General features: G+C 42.7%; 1 protein-coding gene across 3 annotated transcripts in view; it reads left to right on the top strand.

Moving 5' to 3' along the window:
* dip2ca (disco-interacting protein 2 homolog Ca) overlaps positions 1-14,009 on the top strand; it is a 192,307-nt gene that overhangs the window by 60,977 nt on the left and 117,321 nt on the right. Inside the window, exon 1 of one of the 3 annotated variants that reach the window (XM_040049480.1) lies at positions 970-4,858. The exons of 1 other annotated variant lie outside the window; for it this stretch is intronic. In XM_040049480.1, the coding sequence (XP_039905414.1) occupies positions 4,726-4,858 (133 nt within the window). In that variant the 5' untranslated portion in view covers positions 970-4,725. Of the gene's footprint in view, positions 1-969; positions 4,859-14,009 lie in introns of those variants that run through there. One more of the 3 variants, XM_040049482.1, reaches the window with a different exon arrangement.

The following is a 14,009-nucleotide window of genomic DNA, read 5'->3' as shown; positions in this document are numbered from 1 at the left end:
TTTTACATGCACATTGGAAACATATGCTTGTAGCAAAACCTCTGCATTATTTATTGCATGCTCCCAACAACATATGCCTCCTAACTGTCGCCTCATACAAAGGAAATGATTTGTTACGCCCTCCTTGGGAGACCGTGGTGGTTTATGTGTAGATGTGTGTCGGCGGGATATCTTGAACCACACGTGAAAAACGATCATTAATATTCATGTTTCTTCTATTAATCATATGGGTCTCCAAAGAGGCTGTCACATAGCGCAACACTGGCTGGTTTATCCACAAGCAAAACATGGTTCGTTTCTGCTTTTATGTTTTGCACTTGGTTTAGTTTTTTTTTCTCACTCTGTGGTCTGGTTTTAAAATGTGCCCCACTGCCAAAGGGCACCGTGGACGTAGCTGACGCATGCCAGCGGCGACTTTATTTGACGCCCCAGGAATGAGAGCGGCCCGGGGTATCATAGGTGCATGGCCAATGCCTGCATGCTTGCATGACTCAAACCACAGATTCCTTTTGGAATGAGAGTTTAAATCCCACTCTGATGTTCTTCAGGTCATTGTGGTCCGAGTGATTCATAAACTCTCGCACCTGTCGCTGTAGCTTTTGATCTTTTAGTTTTACTTGACTCTTAAACCAAGAACACAGAGTGGAAACCAGTGTGCTCCTTCAGTGTTGTGCCTGATGTCATTTCTCTTTGTCGTAATCCAAAGACATTTTGATGGAACATGGCTGCTGGACGGATAAGATTTGAGGCTCTTTATAGCGACAAAGCCAGCAGGACTCTATTCCACCTTCCTCAATCCTGAGGAAATGTTGACTTTGTGTTTGAGGCTGCCTGAGGGAGATTTAGCTCTGAGCACACTGCCCATAAATGGCCACGATACACACCGAGAGAGAGGATATAAATGGGGATGGGGTGGCGGGTTGGATAAGAGGGGGGGAAAGAGCTGGAGAGAGGAATATAAGGAGTGCAACGGGAGGGAGAAGGATTATGAAAAAGTGAGAAAGGTAAGAATGAAAGGGAGGGAACTCAGATGTAGATTTAAAAGAGACATAAATAGGAGAGGAGGGAATGCCAAAGGAAATGAAAGGGAAGAACAGAGCAAGCGAAAGGAAAAAGTGGTCCGCCGGCCAACCTAAACACAGGAAACGCCAAAGAAACTTCTTTTGAGAGCAGCCGAGATTCACTGGTGAGCTTTATCCTTGAGTGACCTGAAGGGAGGTTCTCTTTTCTGCAGCAGTTTACATTAAAGGTCTTCATGGGTCTACTGGCTTCTGAGAAAACCAGACAAGATCCAAGTTGGACTTGAGCCACTCCGTCTCAGTCTCTTCCTCATTGTTATAATGGCTATAAATGGATCCGGGCACGATCATCTCCAAGCACGTGAAAGTCAAACGCATTCTTACTCCCAGACCATCAAATGCTGCCGTTTCATCAGAGGCTGACTGTGACGCAAACAAACACATAAGGTGTCTTTTGGCATCTGCCTCTTATAACTTGTTTCAGCAGCACCATAGTTCAGTGGTTAGGTCCCGGGTTTGGATCCACCATCTGGGCGGAGTTTCCACAGTTTAAAGACATGCAGTTAGTGGGGTTAGGTTAGTTAGTGATTCTAAGATGTGAATGTGAGTGTTAGTGGTGTTTTGTGTTTCTGTGTTGGCCCTGTTACAGACTGGCGACCTGTACAGGGTGACCCCGCCTCTTTCCCTATGGCAGACTCCATTGGATAATTGGAAAAGCGACAGATGCATGGACAGGATTGCTTCTTTCTTCTTTGCTCATCGTCTTCCACACCTGTGAAAACCTCTTGTTTACTTCCGTAGTGTCTTTCTGTCATCATTTATCAAATGCAGAGTTTTCCAGCTGCCTCTTATCTCACTTTTTGTTTTTCATTGTGTTAATGAAGATTAAAGTCAGCCACCAACACAAAGGCTGTTTGCAGTGCTTATGATGCAGTTTTAAGGACTTCAGGTTTATCTTGCTTTAGCCTTTTATTTTGAAAAATCATCAGAATTCATAGTCAAACTGTAAACAGTTACTCTCGCAGAGAACAGGAAGTGTTGGCCTTGATTTCAGTGGTCTGCTGGCTGTTATGCTTTCAGCTCATAGGATTTTTATTAGTTATTCTCTATGTAGAGATAATAAGGTGTACATTCAATTTATGCTGCAAGTCTGCTGTTAATTTTGCTATTTTGTAATTTTCTTAATAAATAAGAAAATAAATAAGTGAAAAATAACAAATGTTAAAGGAGAAACGGTGAGCTCAGGTCAGATAAAGTGGTAATGGATCTTTAACAAATGGTGTCCTAGAAAGCGCAGAGACTGTACATGTCTCTCTGCATGCATAATATATGGGCATTTTACAGTACTGTATACAGTAGAGTGAGTGTGTGTGTGTGTGTGTGTGTGTGTGCCAATAAAGATTGCATAGACTGCATTTTTGTGTATTTTTGTGCAGTGAGATGCACATTTCTGCTTGGAGACATTACTTGCACCAAGTGTATGTTTGCACATGCCAACCCGGGTGTGTGTTTGTGTGTTTGCATGTGTGTGTGTCTGGCCAGAAGGGCCCTGTCACCCTGAGCGGCGTGTGAGGTGAAGTGACAGATTTGGATCAGCAGGGAGACCGGCCGTTCAACTGTGCCACGGTTAAATAATACAGCAGCTCTAATTTATTCACCTGACTTATGGAGACAGCGAGCGTGTTTCCAGGGAGCGTTTTTCGTGTGACACAGTCTGTGTCTGAGGACTTCAAGTCAGACACCCAGCAGAGACTGCAGCCCTTCAGACAGTCTGGAGGTCAGTCAGAGAGACGACGCGCTGACTGGAACACCTTTAGCAGCACGCTGGATCCTGCCTTACTCCGAAGGTAAATCCAATAAATCATAACATTAATATCGTAGCATATGTCATTTTAAGGATCAGAAGGAGTTAAAAGTTGCTTCTTTGTGCTAACTATGGCTTTTCTAAGCTATATGAGTGTTTGATAGAGAGAACATTAACTTGAAAGTAAAATAAGAAATTTGAAGATTAGATTGAGAGAAATTACAGCAAACATGGATCATTTTCTAGGGCTGGAGTCGTGCAGTTGACACGGTTGATTGTTTGTATTCAGTATTAATAAGGATGAAAGCTTCATCAGTAGCCTTCTGGGATTGATTCATTACTTTTGCCCCCCCCCCCAAAAAAAAAAAATTCCAACTGTGGACCTTTCCAAATCTAATGGTGACTGATTCCTTAATTAATGTTTACATTTACTGAATGTAAACCTCGAGTTCCAAAGTTATTGACAACATGTGAAAGAAATCAGCAGTGGGGATGGATGCAGTAAGAAAACATGACCAAAAAGCCGAGTTTTATTGTGTCTTAACCATCAGTAACGCGTACGAGCGTAATAGAATAATCGGACTTGTCTGTGTTTGCGTGTTCAGCCAGTTGTTTCATGTTTACAGTTTAGTGCTTTGAGTGCGAACGTGTCAGGAGTGGCCATAATCTCACCAGCTGCAGCGTTTCAGTAGTAGCAGCAGCTCCACCCAGACCAAACTAGTTGTAACGCCCCCAACCTCAGAAACACCTTATTACATCCAGGTTACAATTTAATGAGGCAGAACATCCGTGGGTGGGGATTTTGTGCTCCCAGCTTGAGCTGTGTTACTTAGATCACCTTGTTGACGTCATACAGAGCGAGAGCAGAAAAACGTATCTGAAACTGAGCTTTTGCCTCACGGGGATCACTTCTACACACACTGACGTATGTGAAATTGTATTTTATGTGAGAGAAAAGAGGAAATGTGGAGGAAATCCCCTTGCATGTGAAGCATGTGAAGATAAAAGTAAAATCTGGGATTAAAGAAGCAACATGTGACTTCATCTGTATGTGTTACAGTTCAGCATGCAAGTGGAGGATCTGGTTACAGTTATGATGCCTGTTATTTAAACCATTAGAGGCCAGAGAGGAGAAAAAAAAACAACTTCCAGACTCACTCACACTCGGTCCTTTCATGACACATTCAGGAACTGACAGCCACTGATAAGAGCACTTAAAGGTCGTGTGGGTGTGGGTGTGAGTGTGTGGTCCAGGCTGACTTATTTCAGCTGACACCTGATTTCACAAGTGTCAACTTCCTCAGTTGCAGTCCAGACTTTTGAGGTCATGTTTGGTGTCACATTGGTTTACATGCACAAATAAGGTGACGTAACACCTGCTCATCCACGTCCTTAATAACCAACTACAAAACATTTAGTTGATATGATACAACAGCATGCTTAATTACATATAAGCCATCTGACAAGCTGAACGTTGTCTCAGTGATTTAAAACGGGGTGTTTTGATTGGTTTTTATTCTGGTTTGTGTCAAAGAGAAAAACAAGAGTATGTGCGTCCCAGCGTTTGGTCCATTGTGTGTGGTGTGGATGGGCGTGGAGACTATCTGGCTCATATTGAGGTCAGATGGAGAAGTAGAAAAAAGGGAATAATACTCAGGAGATCAAATAAAGGATGAAAGAGACGGCAGCAGCGAGGTAGAGACAGAAGACAGAGGAGGAAGCACACAGTAGGTCAGGCTGTCAGGGAGAGGGAGAGGGAGGGAGCGAGGTAGACGGAGAAAGTGGTGAGAGGTCCCCGATGAGGAGATGAACCTGTTTCCCCAGCAGGAGGAGGGGAAGGAGTCTGTCGACGGGATTTGTTCCAGCGAGTGTTAGTGGTGTTTTAGGCAGCATGAAAGATTCATGGAGATGAAAAGGCTCGCCGGTCGTCTGGTTGGACAGTCTGATGGGGACGTTGGTGGGGGAGGAAAAGACTGGGAGGAGCTGGACTGGTGCACATCCTGCAGACTGACAGATATACAGCACGCTCAGAAAGGTACGAGTTTTAAAAGAGGCCAGAAAAAAACTTGTTACAAGTTGGTCTTTGGTGTATGCTGCAGCAGCGTGATGCTTCAGTGATTTCGTTTTCCCGTGAAGGATGTTTAACCTTAAAGTAACCTGCTGATGTCTAGCGATTGCAGTGCACAGTTGTTTTGAATGTAGCCTGGTGTGTGTTTTATCACTAGTGGCACTGAAGAGCTGTGGTTTTTCTTTGGTAGTGCTCGGCTAGCGTGCACACGGACTCCCGCTGCACACAGAAGCAACTGGTTGAGGCAGTCTGTGGTCCCGTTCGCACATTTAAGCCATGATGTGACTCTCACGAAACTTTGCAAATAAACCTTTTTCTGTCCACTTCTCTTATGTGTAATTACAACTGGGTGCAAAGGGAAACAGGATGTAGAAGAGATGATGAAGTATGATGTCTCTGCTTGTTTCCTGAAGATTCTAGTCGACCTATTGGCTCTGACTAATCTGACATTTCGTTAAGATTTAGTTTTCTTTGACTAGTTGAGCAGACAGTTTCTCGGTTTCTTCAAAGCTTATTGAATATGGTGCAATACAGTAATATTTCCAAAAACTAGAAGGCCATTTTAATCAAGCACTGCAAAAGATTCACGTTCTGAATTAGAACTGCTTTAGGGTTTGGGGTCCTTTCCCCAGGAATCAAAAGCACTGTACCATCTGAAGCCTGCTGGCCACCTCTGGTTGCTAGGGAAAAATATGTACTGTATTCCCCGATTGGCTGACAAGTCTTGCTGGAGGTTGCTGGAGTGTGTCTGGGTGAAACTGGTTGCAGAGGGGGTGGTGCACCAGAAACCTGCTTGTGATTGCTGGTTGGTTGCATTGAGGATGGTGACTAGTCTGCAAACACTCACTAACTAATCATCAAAATTCAACACGTTTCTTTAGGCAGAACTTTCCCTTTTGAAGGTTTGTGTCACCTTTTTTATGAATTTCATTACTGCTGACAAGTGCAAATTATGGGCAACTACAGCAATCTGCTGGTGATCACATCAAGGTTGTCATTGAGACATCATATAGCTCGTTGCAACCCTTTTCCTCTAGAGACTGCCAGCATCCTCCATCAACCAGTTGCCAGCTGATTAGGGAATGTTTATTTTTCCCGGTGGTTGACACGGGGTTGCTGACCAGCCTCTGGGCTCATGTTTCCAGGTACTCTGGCTTCCTCCCACGGTCCGAACACCGGGGTTAGGTTAACTGGTCATTCTAAATTAGGTGTGAGTGTTTCTCTGTGTTAGCCCTGTGACAGATTGGCAGCCTGTCCAGAGTGTACCTCACCTCTTCTGTAGTGTAAAATCAAGTTTACATGCTTGATCTCTTTCCTCTGTCAGGGTGGGTTTTACTCCTTTTGGATTTGGTTGATACGCCTTATCCTTGCATCAACACTGAAACAATCACAGGAAAGGTTTTTGACTGAGAGTCCGTTTTCTCATTCCTAAAATAAGGAAAACAGGCACAGCTGTTCCTGGAAGTGGACGACAGAAGACGGTTTTTTGTCCCGTGTTTTTCAGCAGCATCCATTAGCAGCATAGCAGAAGTTCCTCCGTCAGTCTGTCATCAGGTTCCTTTCAGAGGACCACCTGCCGAGGGAAACCACGCTGAGGGACTGCAGCCGGCTCCCATATCTGTGGGTTTACCCATCAATCTTTCAGTGAAACAGTCCATGTTGTTGTTTATTATGACGAGCACATGACGACGAATGCAGGGAGACCCGATAGTTACTGACAGGGTCTAAAAACTCCAGGTTATTGGGGCCTGTTCTAGCAGCACTGTTAACACCTCTGGTTTTGTGTATATATAGCGCTGAAACGTCACCAATGTTTGGCTATAGCTTCAACCACTCTGCGTTATCTCTGTTGGCTTCTGTGCTGCAATGCTAATCTTGTCTGGTGTGACGGAGTGCCAGCAGCTTTAAGAGGAGGTGCAGCTCCCTGTTGAAGGAGGCATCTTCCTCTCGCAATAGCACCTTCACCTCTGGCCTTCTCCTCCTCCTCCCACACAGCCTGCGTGGTGTCTTATCTGGCCCAGAATAAGCAGCTGTTGCCCTTTAGCTTTAAAACAGATAAGCTAGGCTAACAGTTTGATTTGAAGCATCAGCATCACAGTAAGGTCACGAGACATTCCTGGGCTCTAGATAAGCCTCTGGCCAGATTTAAGATCAAAACTTAATTAAAGATTATTTTAAAAAGCACTTTGTAAAAAGTTTTTTACAAAGAAAGAAAGGAAGAAAGAAAAGGGCATGCTAGGCTACATGCTAACATGCAGTTATACTGTGTCATACATGCTAGCTCTGAATATCCGTTCTTGCCTTGAAGATTAGTTAAGTTTTTTTGTTCCATGTGTAATTTGATTAATTGTTAGTTTATTCCATTATATTTACATGTTAAAACTTTGTGTAATAACTTAAATTATTCCACTCGAATCTCTGTTTTACTCCACATTCATGATCTTATCAGCAAATTCAATTATTTTATATATAAAAAAAAAACCTTCTTTGTCTTCCCATCAGTTTAAATGGACAAAGCTGTGAATAATAGTTATCCAAACCAAAATCTGGTGAAGGTCAAAACTATTAATTTTTTTACTTTTTTATTTTTCCTAAAATTTCCAAACATCTGGATTAATATTCAAAAACAAACAGATTTATCTGTCTTGTTTATTTTCTATGTTTTTTTTTTTTTACTTCAAGTCAAGCTGTGGCCATTCTTTGAATTATTGTGGTTTACTAATGATGCAGATAGATATATAAATACGTGCAGCTTGTTCATAAAGGATTTCAAATGACGATTTTGGACAAAATAGTGCAAAAATGTTTATTTTCAGGTTTAGTGTCAGAAACTATTCACTGTTTCTTGGCCATAGTTTTGTGAGATTTTGGAGACAGTGAAGTCAAAGTAAGATTATAAATATCAGAAAGTTGAAGGAAGCAGCTGGCTGCCACGTTCTGAACCTGGCCTAATGGTTCTCTCTCTGATGATTTTAAGGTCTTTGGCTTACAATATAAAGCACCCTGAGGCAACTCTTGCTGTGAACTGGGTCTGTATAAACTAAATTGAATCAAATCGAACATGGTTAAGGCCGAAACTGAAGCATATCAGATACCAAACTGGCATGCTAACAAAGCTATCATTCCTGCGGTGGGGTTCAACCTTCAGGTGGTTTTCTCAGCGCGGCTGCCAGCAGCTGACCTTCTTCCGTAAATTGATTTTCTGTTCCACTTCATTCCTTTGCGAAGGCGAATGGCTTCGGATAGACAGATTCGGCCAACCCTGCGTCCCTGACCCGCCTGCCGTCACAGTCATCATAATGCATCAGGTCTGTCTTTTGCTTTTGCTGCGTCATGCTGCTGCAGCTGAAGGAGGGAAAAGGTCAAGGATGCAGAATTAATTTTACAGTTAATCAACTTCAGTTCGCAGCACTGACGTTTACACTAGCAGGAAAGTTGAGCCACCAGTTCTGGGTGAAAAAACACTGAAGCAGTGGAGTTTGATGTTTATGTGTTATTCAAACCAGTATTGTAAAATGAGTGATGATTGGGATTTTAAAGCAGAAATACTTCAATATTTTCTGATGATTATTCGACTATTCTACGTTCTGTCAGCCTGGACTCTGCTAGTTAGCAGCATGATCTCCTTCAGCCACTGTCTGGGATAAAGGCCTGCATACTACCAGACAGGGCTGCTGTGATTTAACGTTTATTCATGCAAGGTCCAGGGTTTTGCTCTTTTTACTGACGAGACTTAATTTACCTTTGTTGTTTATCCAGACAATCATAACAGGAAAAACTGGAAAACATCCATAAATGTTCTCAGAATTTTGACATGACACTTAGTGACTCACCGGAGTTCATTTCATTTGTCTAACGGGTTTTCTTCAAGTATATTTCATGTGCTTCACAGTGTTCGAGTTGTTCCTCTGACTTTGCACTCAGAGCTTCTTCCTATTACAGAATCATGAGACGTTTTACAAGACTCGTCCTGACTTTTGATAGAGCGGCGCTGCCAAGGTGGCGTCCTCAACGAACGAGCTCCTAATCGTGTAACGTTTAAACCAGAGAGTGTAATTAGAGATGATGAGGACGAGCGAAAGGTAGCTCGGTTGTTAAGCTGGAAGGGCAGATGAGGACTCTGGATGGAGCCTGAGAGCGCGTGTTCTTTTTATTCCTGCAGAGTTTTCAATCACTGGAGAATCTCAGTCCAAGTCTCATTAAATCCTTTTGAAAAAGTTTAGTTTTCAGTGTTTCTGAATCAAAGGTGGCATCACTGACCAGTTAAAACCGCTTGGATTCCCAAACGCATCGACGTTGTTCACGCTCGTGTCTTGCAGGGCATTTGTGCTCGAGCACACAAGTCTAGATCTCAGTTTGTAAATGCTGCCTGGCCCTCTGGCTTCATACAGTCAATGTAAAGATTAAAAATATCTTTGCATGCCGGCAGATATATCTGTAAATACTGGGGTGTATTTCAGATAAACGTATGTGCTATAGATGAGGTTCACTGAAAAAGTAAAAAATGTAGTTCAGATTTAATTTCAAGTGAAATTCCAGATGTTTGTTATACTCACCATTTTTTTTTTTTTTAATCTTCTATTAAATTTACTTGTGCATTCAGGCTACAGGCATAATTTTGGATTTCACATGTAGAGCAGCAGCATTAAAGCGAGTAAACCTGCTTCTTCTTCCTCTTTTATGCTCATAACTCTTAAACTCTGAGGTATCATCTTCGAACAGCCACATCTGTTCCCGTGTTTTAGGGCCAAAGGGATTTGTTGGAGTGTAATGGATAGATGTAACACAATACAGGGATTATAGTGGCACAGTGTTTTCTTTACCTTAGATTGCTTCTCTCCCTTTGAGCCCTGAAACAAACACCAGCTGGAGCTGGTGATGGAGCTGAACACTGATTCACCTTTGCCGGGTCCCTTTAGGACCTCTCGATGTCTGGCTTTGCGAGGCAGAGGCTGCTACCGCCTTTATTATGAACCCAAACTGGTTTTTTATGACGCATAATACTCATTGCTGCACAATAAATGGTTAATATATCTTGGGGGGGGGGGAGAGTGCATACCAGATTGCTATCAAATCTGTTCTGATTTAATCCAAGATATTATTTCCTTGTTGTGACATTTCCCTCACGTAGAAGCTCGGAAATCACTCTATAAATCAGTATAACAGGAAACTTCCTGTGCAGAGTTATTTCTTCAATAAAACCCAAACAAATTTCTTAAGAAAACTCATGCAGTGCTGCAAAATACAATTTTCACCTGAGGGAGCGTGCACACTTTAATATCTTTTCTAGTAAATGTGAAATTTTCAATGAGGCTGGGTCACGGGCGGTCACCCGAGGTATTTGCCAACTTATCTGCTCTGTGGTAGCATGTGTACCACGATGAGTAGCCTGGTAATATGTCTTATTTAAATCAAGTAGAAGAGAAGGACAATGGACAACATTAAGAGTGCAGTCTGTGGTAAAACGTGTGCACATGTAGTGCAAGTTGTGTGTACGATGTCTCGCTAAAGGCATGCAAACGCTCAAATGATGCAAGTTTTCCCATGCCTTCCATTTTCTGCACCAGCTCACACACGTTCTTCCTCGTAATACATATCCCAGTGCACGGTTTTACTGCTCGCTGTGAGGCTGCGGATCAGTTATGCTGCTGATGAAGTGGTGAGATAGCGAGGGGAAGTTGTTCGTTTTCTTTCTTTCTGTTTTTATTTGCACAGTGATGGACTGTTTCTCAGGATGAGCTTGACTGGGATCCCCCTGTCTCAGCTGGGTTAGCCTGCTAAATGGAGTGTGTTTGTGTGTGCTGGGGTAGCATGCATGACCAGTTTACATGTTCAGGTGCTCTACCCAGTGTCTTTGTGCATCTGCATCATTAGTACGTCTTAAATTGGTCTTTCAAGCAGACGTTGTAGTTCCGTTTCCTAAAACTTGAGCCTTTATTAAATGATTGGAATCATCAACCCATCGCAGCTTTTGATGGGTTCACACAAAAAACTGTACACAGGCTTCAACGTTAATCACATATTTATCATTACTAACCACATCATTTTGCCTAATCTGAACCAAACCTCACGTTCCACCATGAAGCAGGGATTTGAATATAAAGGCTTCTGTCAGTTACATTTCATTCTGTTGTTGAATCCAGATGACCCGTTGGTGAGGAGTGCAGACATCGTGTTGGCTCACAGGAGATATTCTTTGCAAACAGGCTGCTGATGCTCACGAGCTACAGCAGATTATCCACTTACTAGACTGGTGCATTTTCAAAGTGCCCTTGAATAAGGTACAGAAAGCCAAATTGCCACCAATGCATCCATCGCTGGAGTATTTGTGCGTGATAGACGAGGATCTTAAAAGCGCATGAAACCAAGTGATGTAGGAATGTTTCTCATACTGTCAGTACTAGTACTAGGAAAGCACTACTTTATCATTTATGCACATAGTGAAATCGCACACCTCAGCTCAGGCAGCCAGTGCTTACCTGAGGTTTCACTGTAGGTGAAGTTTAAGCTGGAGCTGTGCACTCAGGTCGTCACAGGGTAAATAATTCATGCTGAAGCAAAAACGTTTCTTTTTTTAATGACACTTTGTAATAAGCCGCTGTGTGTGTTTGCTTTTGTATCCAGCTGTAACACGCCTCTTTGACCGCACGCTGTTTTAATGGGGACTTTATGGACTCGCGGCTTCCTGTCAACTCTGTCGGAAAACTTTGCAGTTGCCTCAAACTTCTTTGAGCTGGCAGCGCCGCATAAAAGGCTCAACGACATCATTCAGTGTGAAGAACGATATGAGAAGCAGTGTTTGCTTTATTTTAAAATTTGTTTTGCTGCATTTTTTTCACTCCAACAGTCGACCCACGTTTGTGCTCAGTAGCTTAAATGTCATTTAATGAAGTCGAGAATGAGTTGAGTCTGAATAAATGAGCTTCCTGGAGGTTAATAAGCTGGGTTTTTCTTTAAGTTGGGCTATAGAGGTCTGCACACGTTACTGTTGTTATTGGTGCCCATTTGTAAGGGATTATTGGAAGAGCAATGGGCAGCACACAGCATTCAACATTCATTATAAGTAGGTTATCTATCATGAAGCACTGTGTGTAGGCTGGCCGTACTTGTCATTTTGAACGTATTTGTTCACAAAATGTAAGTTTAAGTAGTTAAACACATGATTTTAGAGACAGAATATCAAGAGTGCAGTACTGGTGTATAAATGCGATGGGATGATAGAAAGGAGTAGAGGAACGGTGCTGGGTGGGTCATTGCAGATTCCACAGCAGCCTAACTCAAGCTGTCCTTAGTTAGCAGCATAACAAAGAGACAAAGAGACATCAAATTAATTGCAGTGATGATCCCAGGCTGGGAGCTGGTTCCACAGGAGGCCGATTTCTACTTTACAAACTCTGGGAAACACAAGCAAAGTCATACTGCAAGTATAAAATTACAAACCGCTAACAAAGCGATGTCTTAAGTTTTACTTGAAGGCCAGAGACATTCCTGAGTTAACAGAGGGGCAGAAATCTGATAAGGGAGAAAGAAAAGGGACCATTGTGATAAATCCACCCGTAATAACAACCTGCCAACTCACAAGCAGGTTCCATTTCTCTGAAAGTGTGTTTGAGAAAATGTTCAGGCCGATCTAAAATAGCTGGTAGTTGATTTTAATTTGATGCTCAGAGGCCTGTTGTTACAGTCTGAACCGCAGGATGTTAAAATAAAGATTTTATGCTTCTGTGTAAAATGAGAGGCCGCTCTGTTGCTACAGTCTGTCTCCCTGTGGGATTATGGGAAGTGTAGGCCTATTGTTAAAGCTGTTCAACTAGTATTTATCTTGTGACTGCGAGGAGGACTGAGGTCAGTGTGTGTGTGTGTGTGTTTCTCAGTTTTCCTTCCTCCAGGCTCACGCTGTATGTGAGTGCCTCTTTCTTCATGTTAACATATCATCACTGTGTGTGTGTGTCAGTGGCTTCTGTCTCATCAGGATGTCTGTGTCCTGACTGGTTCGCCTTCTCAGTTCCCCTCTGCCTCTTTTCCCCCACATCCTGTTTTACACACACGGACACACAAACACACACCTGGCTCCTCGTTCATCTGAAGCTGAAAGCACCGACGCTGCTGAGGCTTTTAAAAACATCACTCACATACAGTAATCACTGATTACACCAGAATACAGCTTGTTGTTATTTTTAGTGATGACAGTTTGAGCATCCCTGACAGAAGGCTACAGCAGACTAAAGGAAGAGTGGAGTAACTGGAAAAATGTACTCGCTGATATGATGAGCTGAAGAAACAAGAGAAACGAGGGGCTGCATAAAAATGAGACCGACAAATGAAAGTTTTTAAGACAGATAAAAGATCTTATAGACAGAACGAACTTTAACCCAGATCCTGTACGCTGAGCTGTACCTGTGTGAAGGAGCGTTTCCATCCTGAAACCTTTTGTGTGCTTAAACTTAGTCAAAACTAAGTAAATGAGTATCTATGTATTTACTAAGATAATGAGTAGAGATATTGGACTGCCCTTATGTTTGAGACTTTTGTGCACCTCTGTTTTCCCGTTCCAGCTGTTTATAGACTGCACAGCTACCATGTGTCTGGTTAAACACACAATTTCAATTCAATTTTATTTATATAGCACCAAATCACAACAACAGTCGCCTCAAGGCGCTTTATATTGTACAGTAGATCGTACAATAATACAGAGAAGAGCCCAACAATCATATGACCCCCTATGAGCAAGCACTTTGGCAACAGTGGGAAGGAAAAACTCCCTTTTAACAGGAAGAAACCTCCGTCAGAACCAGGCTCAGGGAGGGGCGGGGCCATCTGCTGTGATTGGTTGGGGTGAGAGAAGGAAGACAGGATAAAAGACATGCTGTGGAAGAGAGACGGAGATTAATAACGGGTATGGTTCAATGCAGAGAGGTCTATTAACGCATAGTGAGTGAGAAAGGTGACTGGAAAGGGAAAACTCAATGCATCATGGGAATCCCCGGCAGCCTGCGTCTATTGCAGCATAACTAAGAGGGGATTCAGGGTCACCTGGTCCAGCCCTAACTATATGCTTTAGCAAAAAGGAAAGTTTGAAGCCTAATCTTGAAAGTAGAGATAGTGTCTGTCTCCCGAA

The sequence above is a fragment of the Simochromis diagramma genome, unplaced genomic scaffold (assembly GCF_900408965.1).
Source record: "Simochromis diagramma unplaced genomic scaffold, fSimDia1.1 OVJJ01000355.1, whole genome shotgun sequence".
Taxonomy (NCBI): Eukaryota; Metazoa; Chordata; class Actinopteri; order Cichliformes; family Cichlidae; genus Simochromis; species Simochromis diagramma.
This window is presented reverse-complemented; position numbering and strand designations above follow the sequence as displayed.